General features: G+C 40.8%; 2 protein-coding genes across 2 annotated transcripts; both read right to left on the reverse strand.

Moving 5' to 3' along the window:
* Positions 1–7147: 7147 nt before the first annotated feature.
* Positions 7148–8974, reverse strand: rxfp3.2b (relaxin family peptide receptor 3.2b). The gene has a single exon (XM_053843994.1). It carries the CDS (start codon positions 8873–8875, stop codon positions 7649–7651), a length of 1227 nt encoding a protein of 408 aa, XP_053699969.1. The 5' UTR covers positions 8876–8974; the 3' UTR covers positions 7148–7648.
* A 7884-nt stretch (positions 8975–16858) lies between these two features.
* On the reverse strand, positions 16859–22987 carry creb3l3a (cAMP responsive element binding protein 3-like 3a). Its single transcript, XM_053853168.1, has 10 exons — positions 22967–22987; positions 22542–22658; positions 22185–22428; positions 20852–20985; positions 20214–20324; positions 19967–20073; positions 19349–19417; positions 18738–18822; positions 18308–18401; positions 16859–17166 (listed from the first exon to the last, which is right to left on the reverse strand). The coding sequence occupies exons 1-10, from the start codon at positions 22985–22987 to the stop codon at positions 16859–16861; spliced, it is 1290 nt and encodes a 429-aa protein (XP_053709143.1).
* Between the last annotated feature and the right edge of the window lie 276 nt (positions 22988–23263).

The raw sequence follows: 23263 nt of genomic DNA on the forward strand, positions 1-23263 counted from the left end.
AAGTGACGCAACCCTCTGTGTAGTTTCAGCAGACCTGCCAGAATCCAGATGTTGAGCTTTTCTTAATGGATGCAACAATACTATAAGCCGCTGGTGCAGTAGTGCTGTCTGTGCTGTAGAACGGTCAGTGGTTCAACCATCTTAAAAAATGCTTTTCAAAACGAGTTTTGTCCGGCATCGAGACCGAGGAAATAGCAGAAACAAGCAACTTGATTTATCCATGCTGCTCTCACAACAAGTTGAACACAGTTAGAGAGATTACTGATGATCAAGAAAGAGAGGGAGTTTTGAAAGTTGTTTTGAACAATGTTGTCCGCCCAGACAGCGATCAGACCCTTTACTGCCCGGCATTTATCATGTTTGTGTGGAGTCGCGCTGTACACGTAGTTTCCGGCATCTAGCGGCAAATAGCCTGAGCCTCACCACCAGAGTTTCCCGAGACGAGGTGCAGCTCTCCAGCGGGGTTCAGGTCCGCGGCCAAAACCCGACTCACTTGTATTCACATCTCCAACTTCTGAGCCGAAAGAGCTTAGGTTATAGCCCTCAAAAATGCGCTGTTTTCGCCTGTATGCCTGAAGTTCCGACACCACAGCCGGTCTCAGATACTGCTTCTCGATTCCAGACCTCCAGGAGATCGACTCGAGCTGCGGACATGCGGGCGAAAACACCACATTTTGTTTGCTTCAAGGGTAAATAAAACGTCTCTGATTTCATCTATTTCATTGCCTCTGGTTTAATCTGATTTCAACCTGTCCAAAATCCATATATTAACCGCGCTGTTGTATAAGCCGCAGGGCTCAGACTGCAAGAAAAAAGTAGCGGTTTATTGTCTATAAATAAAGCGCTATATATATATATATACTATATATATATATATAGTATGTATATATATATATGTGTGTGTGTGTGCGTCTGTATATATATATATATATATATATATATATATATATATATATATATATATATATATATATATATATATATATATATATATATATATATATATATATATATATATATAAGAACACACCCACTAATGGGAGGTGATGAAAAAGCCAGCTCTATACAGACAACACGTTTTTTTTCACGAGGCAGATTTTCCTCTGTGTGGTAATCCCCACTCCCAACAGGGCGGTGACTTCTCCTGTTCGTGTGCATCCATGGATTTCTTTGTCTTGAGGAGGCAGACCTCTGATAAGACCTCTCTCTCCAGCTGGTATTTCAGTAATCTTTTGTTTTCGGACACTGCGCTCGATCATTACCAAGAAAGGTCATGTTTAGAAAATAATGAGGTGATGCAGTTTTGTGAACATGCCATTCAGATTATGCTAATGAAAGGTTTTGAGATTTCAAAGTTGCTCCACCCCTTTGCGAGATGCTTTTGTTTGTTCACATTCAAACAGTTTTCTTTGTCCTTTCAATGCTTATACTACCCTTAAAGGTATTCCAGAATTGCTTGTTCTTATTCCAAATATGTTTTGTTGTACATTAATTTTCTGACAATACATTGTTTTTTTGGGAGATAAATGGAACTAAATTTCCTCTCAACAGGCGCAATGAAGTCATATCTTAGGGGTGCACCAGTTGTCAATTCTTTTGGCTGACACAGATTTTTATGGATAAATCAAGTCAGTATTTGTTAGAATTAATTACACATACCTGCTAAACAACAATAATGATGAAAAACACTGTAAAGGTAACATTGCACTTTAAAGCAAAATGAATAACAAATAGACAATATGAAACGCTAAGTTCCACATATAAAATAAATAACTTCTATTCCTTTTCAATGAACAAGAAACAGATTAAACATTCAATGTAAATAAACGTCACTCGGTACTTGTTGAATACTTGAAATGTTGCCATATAAACTGACAGACTGCTCCTTTTTCATCGACTACATTTCAAGGGAATGAATATCTGGGGTGCAGGTGTGCGATTAGCTGCCGATATCTCCGGTCTTTGACAAAAGGAAACACCCACCGTTCCAAAACAACATCCTCAGTGCAGTGATTTGAGGTGTGCTTTGTGATTTGAAGTGTCTTGTTTTACCACTGCAGCTGACTCCGTAAGTGTACATGTTGGAATCTGCAAAAAAAAAAAGCTCTCGTTGTACTATTGTTGGACTTTTGTGGACACATTATATCCATTATATCTTCAAATTGCCACTTATTTTTGAGTTATGACAGATTGAGTCTTATGCTTCAGTCCACTTGAATCTATTTTGATATGGAAAACTAAGAAACTTTAAAACTGCACCAGAACGAAATAAATGCTTGTCCTAACTGAAAACCCCTTTTCCTCATGTGTACCCCGACTTTGTCAGGTGAAAGTAAACAGGATTTAGTCAAATCCGGTGTCTCACTGTCTCTCCATAGTTGCGAGTCGTCACAAGCTTTCTGTGCAAAGGAGCATTTTATAGACCTTTCACAATTGCACAAAAAAACATATGTGACCTGAATCTGATCATTGCATTACTTACACATCCTAATGTGCATATCTGTATTTATGCATATAAATATGGCAGTGGATATCATCGACTGAATGCCAAAAGGCCAATGGAGGGACCAAATGTAAATGAGCTATTCATTCACATTTACCCAAGAGGTAAAGCATAGTGTGGTGAACCATTGTTCTCCAGCTTGTCACACTTCTGTTGTCTAATGGAAGCAAACTACTATTCAACCACTGGCCAAAAATGTGCATTAGTTATATTTGCTCATGTTCTAACTTCAGCAACAAAACAAACTTTACAGACCTGAAGAGTTAGGAGTCTATTTTTATCTCCTCTCTGCGAGACTGCACAGGAGGAGGAATCTCCTGCCACTGGATTTGGCAGAAAATGAATCAGAGAGGCATCAGAAGTGCATTGATTAGCAAAGCAGAAGGCGCGGTACAGAGAGGGAGCGAGCCTGAGAGAGAGGGAGAGAGGGAGAGAGGGAGAGAGGGAGGGAGAGAGAGCGTAGGTCAGTCTCCATTACTTACAAACATGATTGACATGTGTGAGACGGAGCTAAAGCCCCTGGAAAATTGTGCGGAAAAATAATTTCAATTCAGTCATGGACTTTTGAAGATATGTCTGGAGCTGTGCAAATGGATATGAGCTGGACTTGGGAGAGTTGATCAAGCATGATAAATACATCGGGGAAATAAAGATAACTCCCGGGAATAACGCTTTTCCCAAATACTTCCACTTTTCAATATTGAGCTCTGGTATATTCTGCTGAAAAGTGCCACAAAGATGATTTAACAGTAGTGACAGAAAAGTAACATGCAGTTACTATATTATTAGACATTAATACGTCTTTTTCTATTGGTTCGACACAAATTCTGTATCACTATTCTAACAATTACTATTTGAACTTAAATAGTAAGTCTGCGGTCTTTCTCTTCTTAGATGTCTCAGAGGGGTTTTTGTCTTTCCTCCCTTGTTAAATCATCATTACTTCCTCAATAGAGGGCATGTGTTCAACAGCATTCATCTGTCTGTCAAAAGAATTACAATGAGGATAGTGGGCGAACAGATGGTTCACTTGTGGTGGTGTTCAGAATTACCATCTAGATCAGGGGTAGACAATTACATTTCCTTACATTCTTTCCTGCGACTAACAGGAGGGGCCATCGAGTCAAAACACACGAGGACAGAAGAGAAAGATTCCTTAATAACTAAAATGTAATCATGCCATGGCATTATATGCTTATAATATGTTATGTGATGTATATTATTTCATTTTATGTAGAGATTACGGAGATAAATCATACATTATGCTAGATCTTTTTATGTGGTGTATGCTGTATCTTGGCAACAGAACTCTGGGGAAAACAATTTCAATAAGTCAACATTTTTGTCTTTGTTTTTTTGAGGGACAAAATACTAAAACGCTCAATAAGAGAATGTACTTCAGAAAGAAAAAGAAATGAAGAACTGTATAAAGTTCTAAACAACCCCCCACAAAACCAAGAAATCTAGCAACATTTTAATGTTAAATCAAATTAAACCTTATATATGCACAAGCTTTATGAGGGCCATGCGAGTACAGTCAAAGTGCCGCATGAGGTCCCTGAGCCGCACTTCACCCACCTCTGATCTCGATCCAGTCATCTCTGTTGTGGTGCGCTGCAGTGTGAACTAAAGCATCTTATCTCCACGTGCTCTTTGTGCTTCCTTCTGTGAGTGAGTTCTGTTGCTATACTGCCACCTGCTGTCCAATGGAGTTAATTGCTATCAATACAATTTCAAATGATCGGCACCTTAGATTAATATAATTTCTTATTCATTATAATAAATTATCAAATGTGAACCATATAGCTTTTTAAAAACAATTAGAAAAAGGTTGTTGACCACTTACGAGATTAAACTCTTCCCTAACATAATGTGGGTGTACAGTGCCCTTTAGTTATTAATGCCGATCTATTTACATTCATGTCCAAGCTTATAGTTTAGCATGCATGTGTGCGTGAGACCCATTGATTGTCTCGCCATCTCCTGTGTACGTGTCTCATGAGTGTTTGACTGTTGACCTCCATGCACTTATAGATAATCGATACACAGTCAGGATCCTGTCACCACAGGAGCTTTTGAAGTGAGTGGGCATCCACATGTTAACCAGCTCCTTAATAGTCTTATTAATGGGCCTCAAAAGCCACCTCTGCTCCCGATGAGTCCACAAGTTTCCTGCTAATGAGGGATCATTACATTTTCCAGGGAAACAAGTGATGCTTGGCTGTATTTAGGCTCTGGAGAAAGGTCACCACCCTGGGAAACTTCCTGACATAGAAGGGAAGTGGGGGACTATTGATCGGACCACTTCAAATGAATTATAATTGGGGCAGATGTCAACATCAAAAACACATTCTGTGCACTTGGACACAGGGTTTGATCAGCAGGCTCCACGCCTGCAATTCTGATGAGGCAAACAAAAATGGAATAAAATGAAATAACATATGTACTTGCCTTTAAGTCTTAAGCTCTTTAAATGTGGTTTGCTGCTGTTGCGGTGGTTGTAACAGCATAGAACAGCATTCACAGTCAAAGGTGCAAGTCCAGTGATAGTGAGCGAACGCCTTCTACCAGTGTGTTAGTCAGCAGTCAGTGATGACCTCATCTGTCCACAGCATCCACAAGGGTTGGATGTCTACATAATAACTGGATACTGATAAACAGAGTAGAGATAATGGGCTTACATCAAGTTTATTACTCATTTTCAGTACTTTTTTTCCATGGCATTAGCTCTTTAAATACACTTATATGTCATGTTGGATGAATCCTTTTCTGTTTGATGTCCCCCGTAATTTATTTATTTATTATTTTAACAGTCTTATGTTTGAATGGCTTGCTTTCAAAGGAGTGCAATGTCTACTAATTTAGCAACCATGGCAACACAAGAGAGCCAACTGCAGAATCCACCAAGTTCAAGTGATTCAATGATTCATGACCTGAAAGGCAGAATGTCTGAGGATAGAAGAAATTGGTTGGTATTTTTTTTTTTACCCCGGACTGGTTTTATAGATGACCTAAAACAAGTCAGAGGAGAATGTTGGAGTGATGGGTTTTTGGTGGGTCTGGACAAACTGACATGCCAGCTAGGCGAGCCAGGAAGACACTGTAGTCAACTTCATGGCATCTTATACAAGAAGGCAGAACTCAGGAAAATAATGTTAATGTTGCTTAAATACTAAAGCATAAATATCTGTATTTCCCTTCAGACACTGGCTTGATTTTTTAAAACTTTTTAAGCCCCGTTTTTACAGCATGCTGCACTAGTTTGCGATACATTTATTAGACTGACTTTACTTGGCAAAGTTATTTTACTCTTATATGCTTTTAAGTTATTTTTTTTTTTATCTCTTGTTAATATTCTAAAATGATATAGAATGATCCTCATTTCCAACCATTGCAATGACAGCACTGAGGAAGAAAAACAAGCAAGAAGATAGAAAAACAAACCAGAAAAAAATCATGAGTGAGTTCCCTCTGTGATATGGTTTCGGTGGATGATCCCCGTTTTCATAGCGTCACGCGCTACATTCACAAAATTATTTAGCAAGCAGTGATTCATTCAGATTTTTGCTGTTTTGCCGATGTGTTGGTGTCTTTATCCATCGGTAACGAATCAGAGAAAGAATTTGGAGGAATGAGGAGTCTGTTCAGCAAAGCAGGTAACTGAAGAATTTCTTGCCTTGAAGTGGCTCATTTCAGGGACTGTTAAAATGTTATTGGAGCCCATTGAAGCACTTGTAGTTACATGTTTTTAATGACCCCTCTTGCCGGTTTTTCAAAATACGAGCCATCTTTCTGCCATTTTGACTGTAGTTTTTGCCTTGACTTGGAACTAAAGCAATTGCTGAAATCATAAGCCATTTTCTGATGCTCCAGTAAACACCCACACAGCTGCGTCTCATCCGTTCTCTCTTAAGTTGTTTTAGTGCAGATTGACTCTGCCCACTGCATCCGTCTGTCAAGGACATTACGACAGACTTTATTGTAGAGAGAGGTCTGTCTAATCATTGTGTACTGGAAATTGACAATAGCTATTCTGTTTTATTCTTGGGCGAGCTGTGTGGGTGGAGATTGTCTTCTTAACATCAGGCCATGCACTCCAAACTAATTGTTAACAGCTAGCAATTGTTGTATGTGTGTCTAAGAATGTCAGCAATCAACTATACATATATATATATATATATATATATATATATATATATATATATATATATATATATATAATGCAACTGAACACATTGTTGTATATTGTTTTCTTATTTATTTATTATAGTATTTTATTCTCTGGATGTTCATTCTGCACTTCTCTCTGTGATCTCTTGAGTATTAGTATATATATCTGAGTGCATGTTCGTGTTCATTTGAAATAATTCCAGGCTGGAGTTTCAGCATTACTTTTTCACTGAAAAACATCTTTATCATGATGAGCTTTTGAACAGATATTTAAACATACATATTTTGATGATGAATCTTTCATATTTGATCCACTGAAATCCAGTCATTTACACACACTACTATTATTTTTGTTATTTATATTCATTTTTATTTGGGTGGAGCAGAAGCAAACAGGAAGTAGCTGCGAATTGTCTTTGAATGTCACTCATTCTGTGCGCGCATGAAAACTGCAAACACGGTCATTTCCCACATCCTTAGCTGTTCTTTACCCACTGAGAGAAAGATACTATCCATTGCCACAATATTAAATACATCAAACACCGTAAATGGAATAAATAAATAAAAGCCTTTTTCATCCACATCCACCCGACCAAATAGTGTGACATATGCTGGACACCAAGGTTTTGACAACAGATAAACAAATGATAAATTCCAATCAGATTTTTATGTGAACATGTTTCTACGACACATATACCAACAACACAATCTGTCAGATTTTATGCAAAATCAATGCTGAGTGGCATGTTGCTGCTTTTCTTTTCAGAGCAGAAACACTCTGATTGACAGTTTTCTATATTTACAACTTGTCACCTGGGATCAGTAAAGCTATCGTTTCAAAAGCAGAGTCAGAACATAAGTGAAAGTGGGTCACCCTCTCACTGAGCCTTTGCTCTTCCTTGTTCTTCCGACCATGAGAATGAACATATTTACAACGCCTCTGTGGGAGGATTGGCACACCAGTCGTAGCTGTAGTCAGACATCCATTTGGACCAGAACCAGGACGGGTGGAGCCTCTGCTACTTTTGACTTGCGTCTCAGATGTTGGGTCAGTCTTCGGACTGACGGTGTGGCGTGGAGCAAAATTTCAGTGAGTCCAGCTCGAAACTCCCGTCGGAATAGACAGTAGAGCACCGGGTTGAGGCAGCTGTTGGTGTGTGCCAGACAGACTGTCAGAGGAAAAGCATAGGCCTGCGCATTGTAAAAGGCATTGCTGAAGGGCACAATGTCAAATTTAATGAGCACACCCCAAAGAGTCAGCGCTTGGTTGGGAAGCCAACACAGAAAAAAGGAGAGGACGACAATGATGATTGATCTGGTCACTTTGGAGCGCCTCCTTTGCCGGCCCTGCTCCACCTCTGGTCCTGCTGATCCTGCGATGCGACGGTTGAGGACGATCCGCAACAGAAGTAGGTAGCAGACTATTATGATGATGAGGGGAATCAGGAAGCCCAGCAGGACCTTCTGAAGCTGGTACAAGCCCAAGAGAAGCTGCGGATCCCAGTTGCCTGAGTCTGGGAAGCGAACAAGGCAAAGTTCTTCATCAGAAACCTGGACACTTGTTGAATAGATGGCATGAGGTAATGTGGCCAAAAGAGAAACTGCCCATATGGCCAGACTCGTCCACTTGGCCCGCGCAGCAGCCGCCCTCCGGCTGTGCATCTTGAGCGCCGAAGCGATTGAATAGTAACGCGCCACGCTCATTGCGGTGAGGAAGAAAACGCTCGCGTACATGTTCATGATGGTGACCGAGCTGATTATTTTGCACATGACCCTGCCAAATGGCCAGCGGAAGTCCAGGGCAGTGTCCACAGCCCAGAAAGGCAAGGTCAGAACAAACTGCAGGTCTGTGACAGCCAGTCCCATAACAAAACAGTTGATGGATGATTGCTTCTGCCTGTAACGTGAATGCAGCAGATAGAGAGCCAGTGAGTTCCCAACTAGCCCGAGGGCACAAACTACTGAGTAGACACACGCTATCATCACACGCACCAGTAAACTGGAGTTGTCACCTTGAAACTCCACGATAGATTCCTTGGTCAGCAGTTGGAGCCAGCAGTGGAGTGAAAAGTTGCTGGTGGAACCGCCGCTACAGTTCCCAGTATTCTCCTCCAGTAGTATTTTCTCCTCACATGGCTGTGGAGTGTGAACTCCAGTGCCATTGAGCCACGCGGATGCGCTCCCCTGATCACACATCATCATGCCCAGGTCATTTGCACCGCTGAAAGCAACAAGACACGGACATTAAAAAGGAGCACTGCTGGTATTTCGGGCATCCTCTTCTCTCTTGCTGCACTTGAGCTCAGCTTTCTCTTCTCTTCTACTCACGCGCGCTGTGCCTCCTTTTAAGCGCTCAACGGGAGCGAGCTAAGCCGCGCCACTCCCAGCACTGATGGAGAGAGAGAGAGAGAGATAGAGAGAACTACCACGCTGTAGAGTACACGCATCAAGGTATCCCATTGTGTACATCAGTCATCTGGCTTAAATTGTTCTGACAAGAACAGGAAGCAAGGGCAGAATGGAGACGATGGAGTGTGGACGAGAACATTAGTGTGGCGATGGCTTTTTCTTTTTTTTTTGCCATTATTTAATGTAAATACTATGGGGTTACTATATCGCTTGTGAATGAAATGTGATCAACATACTTGCTGTTTCTTAAAAATAAGAACTGGAAACCTTGGATGCCCAAGTAACACAGCAAACAAACAAAGTCTCAGCTCGTGTTTATATATTAATCTCTTGAGTCAGTGTGTATAAATCGACTGTTAAACTCGGTGCAGTTTTCCTCTCCTCACTTTTTTTGCTCCAACGGTTTTTAGCTATGTTGAATTTGTCCCGTCAGGATTTTTTCTGCTGATCGTGGATTGACTATGAGTTTGTAATCAAAGTGATGGCACCTTCTGTGTAAGTGAGGTGAGAAAATGAGAAGGCAGCAACTATTCTGTCAAGAGGACGACTGAAAAACATTTAATTCCATGTGAGACATGTGCATAGTTTAGTGAAGCTCTAGCAGACTTTGCTATGTCGGTCAAATATCTCTCAGGGGGAGAAAGAGCACTCGTCTTTCATCACTGAATTATGAAAGGATTCAGCAGTTTACGTCTCTGTGTAACCGAGACCTAATTATTTTTTGGGCAATTTGCTTAGCTGTCCAATTGTCATGCTCGGATCAGCAGGTTTTGCTAGGCATTAGCTGTGCTAACAGCCTGCCGCTGAGGATCCACTTGTTTTCATGAGCCCTGAAAACTCTCTCCGTCAAGTGCTTGTGCTTTAGATGGTGTATTCGTGGTGTTGAAGGCTTTTAACGTGCGATCCTGCAGAGTATTTTCCCGTGCTTGTGTTGCAGGATGCTAACTATGAATGACAGATAGAAAAAAACCCACTGCAGACATGCTGCTGCTGAGTGAGCAGAAAGTAGGGAGGAGCAGACACATCACAACCTGCAGGGCTTCATCAGTGTGGTGGCAGTCACGTGATCGTTTTGTGTGATTCTGCAGTTCACTCACGCTGATATCGACAGATCATGATCGGTCGATATTTTTAATCAAAATAAGTAAATCTCACTCCAATCTGCAGTTGTCCTCACCGGTCAAGTTGCTGTCATTATTTATGATCTGAGTTTCTTTTGGGATTTTTTTTTTAAACATGCCAAAAGTCACCATAATCATGTCCCCTTGCATGTCATGCATTTCCCGCTTATGTTCCCACTTCGTTTTAATGTGTTTTTAATAATGTGTTTCATCACTTGAGATAATCTTTAATAGAGAGATCACTATTCTGAAGGCACGGCTGCTAACATTTAAGCCGTGGTCGTGATCCTTTACATGTAGTGGAAAACCTGCATCCAGATCACTGTCTAGATTCAGAGAGAGAGAGGACCATTTCCTGCTTTTGTGACAGATTGGCTTTTGGATCCAGGATTTTTATTTTGTTAAAGACTGTGTAGGTGTCGGACTGAAGCTGCTTGACCGAGGTGCGCTCATCTTTCTAGTTTGCTCATTTATTCAATGCCTTTGCTCACTCTGGTAGTGTCCTTGAGTCACTCACCGATAACTAGGGCCGAAGGATAAAGTGAAAAATGCAATGTAAAGGTTATTCATTATTGACCTATATATGAGATTACAGAAGGAGGCAACGCAGTAGCTGATGGTTCAACACTAATTTACTGGTAAGTGTATTTCCCTTTTACCTACAATGTGTTCTGGAAGTGCAATCTCCCTTCTCTCATTCATTCATTGCCTAGCAACGTGAAAGTTGGTCAAACATTGCACTATGAAAAAGCAGCAAATGTGATGCTGTCGAGTCCACGAGTGTTAATGTGAACAGAAGGAAAAGCCATGGGTCACAAAGAGTTTGAGATCAGAAATATTAAGCGTGGTTAATGAATGGACCCATGTCTTCCTGGAAAACAGGGTTGCTCCACTTGATACGATAAATGAAGGTCAGTTTGTGTATTTCTTTGCAAACACAACTAAGTCCATGTACACTACATGCTGTATTAAATTGAATCACTGCCTTCTCTATTCTGTCCTTGGTTTCCTTGCATTATATTCTACAAATAAACTTGTTTGATTATGTGTGTTTTCCACTCTGCAGTGAGCTTCACCTATCAATAGTCCACACACAGACATGGCTCTTAAGTGTGGTAGGATGACCAACTTATATGTGCTCACACACACACATATAATTAGATTATTACTATTGTTATTATTGTTATTATTAGTAGTAGTATTAGGATATCAATTCCTGAGATGTGATCGTCTGAATTTCTGACATTCTGTCCGAATCAATTCTTGGTCCGCAGCTGTGATAATCTCTTTTTCTTATCATCTGTTGAACCAAATGAACCGGTTAGTGGGATTGGTATGTCAGTTAGCTGTTTACATAAAAAAAAAAAAAAATTCAAGTGGGATTGGAACTGCTAACAACTGAAGTATTTTACAAAAAATGAAGTCATTTTGAGCATTTTTCTGCTTGTTTAGTCCAGCTGCACATATAACACCATCATTTATATGAGAACTTTGGCTTTACCAAAATATTGGCTTTCCAAAGCATGTGCTTGAAATAGCAACAAAATATGACTGACACTCTAATATCTTTTGGTGTTTTAGACATAAACCAGCCTCTATGTCCATCAAATCAATGTTTCAAAAGTGACGTGACGTGGTGCACTCCTCTGAAGATCTAAGGTGGACAAGCGCGCTAGGTTAAGACTCTGAATCCAAAGACTGAGCTGAACCCAAAAATACTTCAGAATTTGGGTCATGTTGGAATATTCATGCGCATGTCAAGTAGGATGTGTGAGACAAACTCTAAACAACATGGTCTGTATCAACCACGTCGATCTAGTTTTGGGCTGAAAAGATGGCATCATCCCTGTGGCACAACCATTATGGAGGCCGACAGGTGCTCTGATGCGGTGGTCAGGCCAAGCAGCATGATGGGTGGTGGCTGTCGGTTGGATTGAGTGGTTTCAGATTGATTTATTATCATTTTAAATATAAGTTGACATTGTATCCATCCAGAAACATGAACTTTCTCAGTCAAACACATACTGCTTCCTTTTAGAAAGTGGTTTGGCTCAAGCGTTTGCTTTTTGTCTTTGTGCAGTAAACTAGTATCGAAAGAGGTAGACAGAAGTTAAAAGAATGCTCTGTAGCTCAAAGGGATATATATATATATATATATATATATATATATATATATATATAATGTATTAATGTAATGTATAATGTATTACTAGTCCTCCTCCTCTATTTATGATACTTATATGCCACGATCCAATTCTGGAATCTTTTTTTTTTCTCAATTTACCGTTATTTTTACCTTTATATTAACGTCAGATATTAGGATCACTATTGCCTGGGAATTTATGATCATTTTTTTCTCCCTGTATTCATTCATGGAGAGATCCCAACCAACACCACGGTAATTACACATTTTCCAATTGTAAATGTCAAACATCCTTGATGAAGAATGGAGAAATTACAACTTGATTTCCTCTGCTGACACACTCCTGACCGGTCAAGGTTCCTTGCTGCTGTGAGGTCGCTCACGCAAACAGAGCGTTTCCATTCACATCAATGTAATGTCTAAGGGATTTGAGCAGGAACTGAAAATGTAAACAAGATATTCAACTTGTTTACATTTCTTGTATCTTTTCATTTGAGAAGAATAAGGCAGACGATTTACGGACATGAATCGTAAAAAAAACCACATAGCTTCATTGACTCATGAAATAGTGTATTGGTATTTCCTATTTTTTCCACGATAAGCATTTTTTACTATTTAACCCAAGAGCAAACAGATTCATACAAATCGTAGAAAAGCTGAGTTAGAAAAATAGCTTTTATAAATATGACCTTGAAATGAGAAGTTCCACACCCTTGACCTTTGGTTCCAATTGCAACACCACACTGACAGTTTGTTCTACCGTGTTCTGCCGTCCTTATTAGGAAACACTTGTCACAGTAGTGGCATGGAACTTCTGTCGAACTACAGTATGTCAGGTGATGAATGAATGAATGAACGATGGAATGAACAAAGGAAGACCTCTAAAACATGACCTTCACCATGCTCTGACTGCAGAGGGCAGTAAGTTACTCTAAGATATTGACCTTTCCAATTTATACTGGCGCTCAAATACTTACTATCAAAATAGGAACGGAGCTGAGGAGCAAAGGAAACACAATAGCCTGCTTCATGTACTACTCACTGTATTGGTTTGGATTTTTATTTTCTTCCACTCACATTGACCACCTGTCATTATTGCATTCCATACTCATTTGAGCTGCCTAACAATGAAATCTTCTGATCAATTGTTCCATCATGGCATCGCTTGAGTAATACTTTCCAATTGACCTCAGTCGAATGACATGAGGACGCGGTAGCAAACATCTGAGTGGCTGAATAACAGGAGCGAAAAGCTGTTTTGAAAGTTTGCCACATAGATTCTGACTCCCTAAGTAGTTTCTCTCCATTTCCTTCCTTTGTTTGCTGTTGTTCGAAAAACAACCTTGTTGATCAGAAAGTTGGATGAAGTCTTCCCGCCGCACGCAAAGCCGCGTGGGTCAATGTCGCACCCTAGAAGTCAAATCTAATTTGCAGATTAAAAAGACTTGACGGTATCTTTTGAGAGAAGTTCTGTCCTTCGTTTCATGCTGATCTAAAATCAGTGGGAGTCCATCTTCTCTGGGGATTTCTGTAATCAAAGTGGCTGGTTTGGATGTTGATGAGCGACACTTTCACCGTGATTAAAGAGACAGAAAAGATGAAGTGCTATTAGAGGAGTGGGTTCAGACAGAGGACACTTCACCAACACCACATGTTGTTTTTGCAGTGGTTTAGCACGTGTTATATTCAGTCAGAGAGGGAAACTAACAGCCACACCTTGTTTTTCTTCCCTTGAATAAAAACAAACTGAGCACCAGGAAGGCAGATGACTTCATGATCGTTGCTACAATTTTGTCCTGGTTTCTGAGTTATCAAGGCTCATATCAGGTCGCATGTTTTCAGAAGCGGACGGTCGTCACCGGAACCTCCAATGAACTCGCCTAACCCTCCCATCCCTCCCAACCTCAAGTGTTTGCTGGGTTACCATCTTTCTTGCTTTTATGTTTCCTGGGGCTTTTGTATCTTACAGCTGGCTGTTATTATGATCGCTTATGAAATTGCTCATATTTCATTCATTAGTTTTCCTTGACTCATTCCCACAGACTCTCACTCACACCCAGAAACAATTTAAAGAGGAAAACTGGAGTACCCTGAGGAAAACTAGCACAAGCATAGAATACAAGCACTAAGAAGAATAAAACAAAAAAAGGGGATTGAACATGCTTGCGTCTGCATTTTTGTGATTGTTGTTTCTTTTTTCTTATTTTTTTTATTTTTATTTGTCTTGTTTAAAGAGGAAAACTGGAGTACCCTGAGGAAAACTAGCACAAGCATAGAATACAAGCACTAAGAAGAATAAAACAAAAAAAGGGGATTGAACATGCTTGCGTCTGCATTTTTGTGATTGTTGTTTCTTTTTTCTTATTTTTTTATTTTTATTTGTCTTGTTTAAAGAGGAAAACTGGAGTACCCTGAGGAAAACTAGCACAAGCATAGAATACATGCACTAAGAAGAATAAAACAAAAAAAGGTATTGAACATGCTTGTGTCTGCATTTTTGTGATTGTTGTTTCTTTTTTATTATTTTTTTTATTTTTATTTGTCTTGTTTAAAGAGGAAAACTGGAGTACCCTGAGGAAAACTAGCACAAGCATAGAATACAAATTAAAACTAATATGATAAATGAAGTGAGCACTAAGAATAAAACAAAAAAAAATTGAACATGCTTGTGTCTGCATTTTTGCGATCGTTGTTTCTTTTTTTTATTATTTTTGGATTTTTATTTGTCTTGTTGCAGGATTGCACAAGGGAATGTCCAAGTCATAGCAAGTAAATGGTAGGGTTTTGAATAATGGATTTGTTTTTGCTCCAAGCCGTTGTGGACTTCAGAGTACTTTCGTCTTATCCCTGTGGCCTGTACTGAATAGACAAATGCGTAAGGTGCCTGCAAACGCCAGCAACAATCCTGCCGTGAACTTGTTTCAACTGATCACAAATTACAATCGGTGAATCATTTTAAACAAATCTGTTTGTGATTATAAACCAAATGGACTCGTGGCTTCTCATCTAGATGTTGGTTGCTGCATTTTATTCAAGACAGCCTTCACCTCACCTTCTTCTGCCGCTTAGCAGAAGAAGTCGGGTCCACACAAGCCTCCTCCAGCTCCTCCCGGGGGATCCCGAGGCGTTCCCAGGCCAGACCGGAGACATAATCTCTCCAGCGAGTCCTGGGTCTTCCCTGGGGTCTCCTCTCAGTAGGACATGCCCGGAACACCTCCCCAGGGAGGCGTCCAGGGGGCATCCAGATCAGATGCCCGAGCCACCTCAGCTGGTTCCTCTCGATGTGGAGGAGTAGCGGCTCCACCCCGAGCTCCTCCCGGATGACCGAACTCCTCACCCTATCTCTAAGGGTGCACCCAGCCACCCTGCGGAGGAAACTCATCTCAGCCGCGTGTATCCGCGATCTCATCCTTTCGGTCACTACCCAAAGCTCGTGACCATAGGTGAGGGTGGGAACGTAGATCGATCTGTAAATCGAGAGCTTCGTCTTGTGACTCAGCTCCCTCTTCACCACGACGGTCCCATACAGCGACCGCATCACTGCTGCCGCTGCACCAACCCGTCTATCAATCTCACGCTCCCCTTTTCCCTCACTCGAGAACAAGACCCCAAGATACTTAAACTCCACCACTTGGGGCAAGAACTCTCCTCCGACCCGGAGAGAGCAAATTTCAAGACAGGTTCAATAGAAATACCAAGACTGGATTTCTATTCAAGAACGTTTTTATCTTTGGCATCTTTGACATTTTCAGGGATCTCAAACTGATTCACAAATGCAACCATGGTGAATCCTGGTGTTTGTCACGACTCACCAGTAGGATACCCAAACACCAATAAGGTGTCTGAAGACTGTTCATTGTCAGACTGGTGCTGCTTGTTTCAGCTGACGCCCGATTGGTTGGTTAACCAATGTTTACCATTGCGGCACACTGGGGCTCATTTGTGGATGAGTTTGAGACTATACAGTATTTACTGTTTTGGTCTTGATCTCCAAATATCTTGGTCTCGTCTTGGACTTGATCTCCATATATCTTGGTCTTGTCTCGGCCTCGATGTGCTCCAGTCTCGATAATGTTTTGGTCTTGGTCGGTGTGGTCTTGACTACAACACTACTGTATATATTAGATAACTCTTAAGACAAGTAAAAGCATGATCAGACCCCTTTACCACTTTATCAGTGTCCAGTGCATTTATTTTGCGGCAATAGTTGGTTTTTATTTACAAAAAAGAAAATTCAGCGTTAGAAAACGTTCATTTAACCTGAAGCAGTACAAATAAAGATCAAAAATACGAGACAAGCAACACATTTATAAAACTTTCATTGTCACACTTGACAGTCAATTCTGCTTCAAATTCATACAATAGTATACAAAAATGTAGAAGTAGTGCACTTTCAATGGCAGGTAGAGATGATTAAATCCCAATTTTCGACATAATCAGCCATAGGTAATTCTCTACTCAAACATTCAATCAAATTTAGAAGCCACATGCAGAGCAAATGTCCGCTCTTCTTTACATGTCGTCAGCATGCGGGCGCAGACGTGCAGAGTGGGTGGGATCCAGGGTGACTGTGGCGATGTGACCAGTAATTGGGTCAACATGGAAGTGGCTGATGCGTTCTTCATGGGTGCAGTTTCCAGTCACAGTTTCTGGTTTTTCATTCACCTTTAGCTGCCTCATCAGGGCAGTAATATCCCTCAATCCTGGATCTGCTGGAAATTGCTGCTCCACATGCTGAGATTCATCCTCGGTGGAGAATGCTGGGTCACTGACATGCACCACACGGGAGGCCTGAAGATTCTGCAGGGATCGTGACTGGACTGTGTAGCACAAGAGGAAACATAACTTGAACGATTTGGGGGCATATGATTGCTCATTAGCACAGAGCGCAACCAGTCAATATTCATTTGAATTCAATAAAGGGCTATGATTGAGCTAGCAGGAGTCTTCAGTGCACGTATAAAAATGTGTGGCTGTGGCTGTTCCATGAAGCCCATGAGCAGGAGATTTACAACTACAATTTTTTTAAGGTCACATTTGTGTGTTATAGTGCAAAGGTCCCCCTGAAATGTATTGACTTGCGCCACACAAAATGAATATTTTATATTCAACAAGTTCTACTAAGATACAGTATTCCACATAAGAAAATAAATAAGTAATATAATGTAATAACAACATAGTTGTGCGTGTGTGTGTGTGTGTGTGTATATATATATATATATATATATATATATATATATGTATATATACATCGCTCTGTCTTACTTGTTTGTTGTCAGTATTATGACAAGCCTCTCATCTTGCACCTCATGAAAGAAGAATACTATTACTTAGTAATATCTCCTCTGTCACGAGTGGACTCGAAGATAGAGAGCGACTCACAAACTAACGGCTCGCACCTGTGAGCGTGTTTTCATCCTTCACTTGAATGATCCATACAGGTACCTTACATGATCTGTTTGCGACGGTGTACTACTCTGATCATCTGGTTCTGGACTGACATATAGTCCACTAGCTCTTCCTGACCGCTGGCCAACAAGACTGAATGACAGGTTGGAGCTGGCTGAAAATACTTCGAAATGACCTTGTGCTTTCAAGATGGCATTACGGAGTTACTTCCTAAGAGCTCTCCAGATCAAGACGGACCACATCGTTTATACTCTTGCAGATATTCGTAATTCCACTGGGTACAAAATAATGGCATATGCAACATGTGTCGACCCTAATGTTGCTTAGGCTGTATGTTTAGTTCTTAGTGCTGCTGTCGTGGATGTTTTTTTTAAACTGTTGATTTGTGATTTGCTTGTGTGTCCAACTGATGCCCACCTGGACCAAATATAATCTGAGTTGCTGCAGTACAGAGTCTTTCTGAATGACGGTCTGCTTTAGCGTCTCAGGCAATTTCAGAGATGACCTGGATTATTTATGAGAAGTTTTGCTCCTGCAGCAACATTTACTCACTTCTGACCGGGGCAAAGTCTCCTTGGTTGACCGTGGAGCTGGAGAAGGATTTTAGGTTTGGGAACAGGATAAGGGAGAAGGACAGCATCAGAACCTGAGAGAGGAAAGGAGGCTGAAGTTAATTTTTCTGGAAGATGACTTGAATAGATGGAGAAAGCAGAGCACACAGAGAAGGTAATGTTCAAAAGAAGCCCGTATCTTTTCATGCACAGCTCCTGGTATTCTTGGATTGTACTTATTCTTGCTAAAGTAACGTTCATCTTTTTTCTCTGTGCCTCCAGTCTTTGACTCGGGTGATCAAAGAAAAAGTTCAAATTCTGCTCAATTGAACTCTTGCCATTGTAGTTGGACGTATTGTGTCCTTTGTGCTTTGCACTCTATGAATTACTCCAGGAGAAGCACACGCTTATGCACACACACACATACGCACCATTATACATGTTCTGGTTTGAGCGGGCTTGTTGGACGTATTCATAACCAAAGCTTGAAGCCGGCGCAACTGTTCCATCAGTGAACTGCAAATTACAAATGGAAAGCGAAGGTCAGATGCAGCTCACCAGATACAATACTAAATGGTGACCTGAATATGTGAATAAGCCGTGGAGAGATCAACAAATACATGGTTATTCATTGGCTGAAGGTCTTACTGCCCAAAGTGTTTCCCACAGACATTTTAATGTATGTTATTTCCTCAGATTGACAGGAGCCTTAATGCCACGAACAAATTGTACAAACCGATGAATGGTCTGAATCTGAATCACATATGAATATTTCAAACATCACCACGCGCGTGAGAAGTTTTAAATGATTGTAATTAAGCTACAGGGAATGACGGAAGCTTCATCACTGCCATTGTGTCATGAATAAAGAAGGTGGCCAATGAACATCAAACATGGTAATGATCCACGTCATGCTTGTAGTTTCAGAGGCTTTGCTCCTTATTTGTTGAATCTCTCCCATAAAGAATAGTCAGAACCAATTTAAAACATTGCTGTCATGAAGATAAATACAAAGAGAAGGAAATAATTGTAGTTTTCTTACATGTTACATTTTTCCAGCTGGGAAACCTTCCGCTGCAGCTCCTGGTTATGTGCACTGCATGCAGCCATTCTACACAGGGAGTGAGAGAGGCAGTTCAGGGAATAAGCTGTTGCCAACAGGAATTTGTTTTGAAACACCTTGTTGGATTTCAGGTAACACACCCAATGTTTCGCTTAGGTGTGCTGCCAAAAACTCACAAGAAAATATGACATTATAGCATATAGCAAGTGCTACTAAACAGTTTCAAGAAATCACCTCAAATAAAACACGGCTCCAGTGATTCTCTAGCGTTGGGTTGAAGCCACTTCCAATGAGCCTATATATAGAGCTACTGTAGGCCAGCTGACAGCATCTACTGTACATAGCTCTGTTTATTTTTTGCTATCTGTGCAACGCATGCTTACTCCTGCGGCATAACATTTCGTTGAAGTACTCAATATTACTGCGACATTGACTCATAGAAAGGTGTGTGATTTGTGAAGTCCAATCATGACATCAAGGGATAGAGTAAAAAAACAGCAACTGATACTATGTGCGGGATTTTCTTTATAAATAAGAAGCAATGTGATGGTATGGCAACAATGCCAAAGCAACCACATCGCAGGTGCCGACTGCTACCTGCCCTCCAGTCCATCGATGTATTCCTTTTTCTTCTTACGGCTCTCCTGGGCAGACTGCTTATTTCGAATCTTCCTACGGATTTTCTTCAGAATCCGCTCTTCATTCTTTGAAAGACAGTGAATGACAATTCAGCAAAATCAAGGAAAATAAAAATTCATGAAGAAATATATATATATATTATATTATTATATATTATTATATTATATTAAATAGTGTATTGCCAATACTGTCTATGCAATTATACCTTTGTTAGAGGCAGTTGGTTTGGCAGAGTCACTCCTTCCTTTGCCAGTAGCTTCTTCTCGTCTTCATTCAGAATGAGTTCCTGAATGGAGTTTTGGGATGGCAGCAGGGGCTGTAATGATAAGAATATTTAAGAGATACTGCCAGGTGTTTATTACAATCATCGCCTCTAAGCCAGCAGTGTAAATGTACTTCCAGTGTGCTCAGTCAAAGCTGTATTCTGCCACTGTTGTTCAGCTTTTTGAGGTGGGCTGCAAAGATTTGATCAATACCAGGAGTTCTCTGGTTTCTCTGCGTCATCTTTTATTCAAAGCCATCTTTGGTTGCCTCGCTGAAAACAAGGCGTCTCACTCGGTGCACACAGCAACCTAATAATCTCGCACAGCTTCAATCCTTTGTTTGGAAATTGCAAAGTTTTTTTAGGGGCTGTAAAAAAAATCTCTCAGCGAGTTTCCTTTCTGCTTCTGTAAAATACAGCAAAGAGTGGTGTTGTTGCATATTCAGCAGTCTCGTGGTAAGCAAAAATCTGCAGAATGGCTGAAAAGAATGGCTTTCATGTGGAGTTCCAAAGGCTTGAAACCATGATTTCGCCTGCTTCAGCCCACCCCTCAAACCCTCCAACAGAAGCGGTGTACTTACCGACTCTGCAGTGCCAGACAGCAGCAGATCTTTGACAGTCAGTGGGAAGCCAGACGACATGTAAGTCTTGGGCAGATTTGAAGGATAGTGTGACATGTCTGTCCTTCCCGGGGGAAGAGTTGGGTTCCAGCCATCTGTACACAATCAAACACAAATAAGTAAATATCACACACATGCAGTTGAAAGACCATATTTAATTAAAACGAAACTATGGAATGTGAATGTATTTATTTACTTGGCCAAGGTCATAACATGTGACGCACGACTAGTTTCCGCCGAGTCTGTGACAGAGCCAGGAGGCAAGCACAGAGGCCTGTCACACTGGCAGGGTTCTGGTTCTGGAACCAGTGCCATTCTGGATTATAGAAACCTTTAATGCTTGCTATACAACAAGCCCTTGTTCATACAAGTTTAAATGGAATTAAAGGGTGCTACAAAGTGCCACTCAGGCGAAAAGTTAACTTTACTTTACTGGCAAAATGACAAGTCATATTGAGATTTCTGAGACCTATGACTACTTTTTCCCTTGAAGTCTTGTAATGAGAACGTATAAAAAGCCACCGTGACCACCTCGTGCATTGGTGAGCTGGAGCTTATTCTCCATGAATGTGTGTTGACCGCCGTGTATGTACCGTTTTCTTTATTTAATTTGTGTGTGTTATTGGCCACCACAGCTCCTCTTCAGAGGTTTTACTCCCCTGGTTCTGTTCCCATGTTTTTCTCTAGGTGGTGCTCCTCTCGGTCTGTCTTTGGCTGTATTTTTTGTGTATTAATAAGTTGTTGAAATGTAATCTCATTGTGCAAGCCCTCCTGCTTTCCCACAGACACAGCACCAGGATTCTCCTTGTCTCGGTTCCTTGCATATGGTTAGATTATTTTTCTCTTTGCTGCTGCTAAACTACAATTTCCCATCTTGGGATCAACAAAGCATTCTTGGAATCATTCATTATTCATTGATCTCCTTGCTCTTTGGTTAGCATTTTTTTGTGTTTTATTATTCATTTCATACAGAGTGAAAAAAGCTCTTTACAGGTGTGCGAACCTTGTGTCCAAATAATTTAATGGAAACAAAACAATGGCATTTTTAAATCCATCACATCAGTAACCTCTTCAGGCATCATACAAAATAACGCAAAAGTAACTGAGCCGTGATTTGAAAAGTTGGATTTCTTTGCATGTCACGCCTGTCTCAATATTTTTTTAATTATAAATACTAATAATATAATAAAAAATATATTTTTATACTTAGACATATAAAAATCTATTTGGAATTTAATAGGAGCAAGGTCACTCCCTTGGCTAAACTAGTTTCATTTTCATAAGTGTCACTCACGGAGTCCAGCTGGAAAGTTCCCCTCCAACGTCGTCTTGGTGTCTGCTCTCTGACTGTCGCATTGCGCTCCATCAGGTGGACTTTCTGACCTTTGAGGGCTGTCCATATGGTCTGAGGCATGGTCCTCGCTGATACCGCTGTCACTGGGAGAAGGAGACCAGAGAGGAGAGCCAGATACTGTATCGGTGGCGTTCAGAAGAGCTTTGAGAAAACGGTCATTGGCCTGTTGAGGTGGCAGCATCATCTGTGTGGAGAGTGTTTCCATTAGTTGCGCAGAGGAGGATTCATGTATGAGTGAACAAAAACGCTCAAATGAGTCATGTTTTTGTAGACGGTTCAGGTTACAGTTATACTCACATTTGGGTTCTGGACTGGCCAACTACAGTGGGTTCCGCTGTGTCCTGTTTCTTCATGCTGTGGGATTACATGGTCTTGATCGAGCAGCCAGTCAAGCAGCTCGGTGCAATCCGAGCTCTGGAATGAAACCATGACACACAATTACAAATCTACATAGTGTGTCCTATAGGAAGTTAATCGGAGCGGAGCGACAGCTGGGGACTACTGCTGTTTATCTCTTGAAATTTCGATAACGTCTTGGTCCACTAAACTTTCTAGTTCTTTACAATTTTGTTCAATAGCAATAAAGATCATTTCTTCCCTCCCCACCCCCATAATCCATAGTGACATCTGTCAAGAACTTTGCTCTGATGTCGATATCAAGTGACGTGATCAACAATGTGAAACCTTCAGTGAACAAATATATGAATGATAGCTGTATTTACCTGATCTGGGTAGTTCTCCATTCTTCCTCTCTGGAAGCCCGAGATGCTTTATCCAAAATATCCCAAGAGGTATTGAAGCTTTGTCTTTCTTCCTAAAGTCTGCTGTTGTATCTGAGAGGTCCAAAGGTTAAACTCCAACACAACACACCCAACCTACTCTGCAGCCATTGGCCAAGAAGAGATACGTACTGATTGGCAGCTCAGAAATGACAACAAGGGGACTTCAGGAGGTGGCAGGCGTTAAGTCCTCGGTTAAGGATGGAAGGACTGTATTTGTAGTTTTGTGCCTTATTTATT

The sequence above is a fragment of the Synchiropus splendidus genome, chromosome 1 (genome assembly GCF_027744825.2).
Source record: "Synchiropus splendidus isolate RoL2022-P1 chromosome 1, RoL_Sspl_1.0, whole genome shotgun sequence".
In the NCBI taxonomy this organism is placed as follows: domain Eukaryota; kingdom Metazoa; phylum Chordata; class Actinopteri; order Syngnathiformes; family Callionymidae; genus Synchiropus; species Synchiropus splendidus.

Bases quoted from the DNA above. Each gene is read 5' to 3' on its own strand.
- rxfp3.2b (XM_053843994.1), bottom strand. From the start codon at position 8,875: ATGATGATGTGTGATCAGGGGAGCGCATCCGCGTGGCTCAATGGCACT.
- creb3l3a (XM_053853168.1), bottom strand. From the start codon at position 22,987: ATGGAGAACTACCCAGATCAG. The intron at 20,986-22,184 runs GTGAGTGACACT...GATTGTGTACAG, and splicing joins GAACTTTCCAGCTGGACTCC to ATGGCTGGAACCCAACTCTT. The intron at 20,074-20,213 runs GTATAATTGCAT...TGTCTTTCAAAG, and splicing joins ACCAACTGCCTCTAACAAAG to AATGAAGAGCGGATTCTGAA.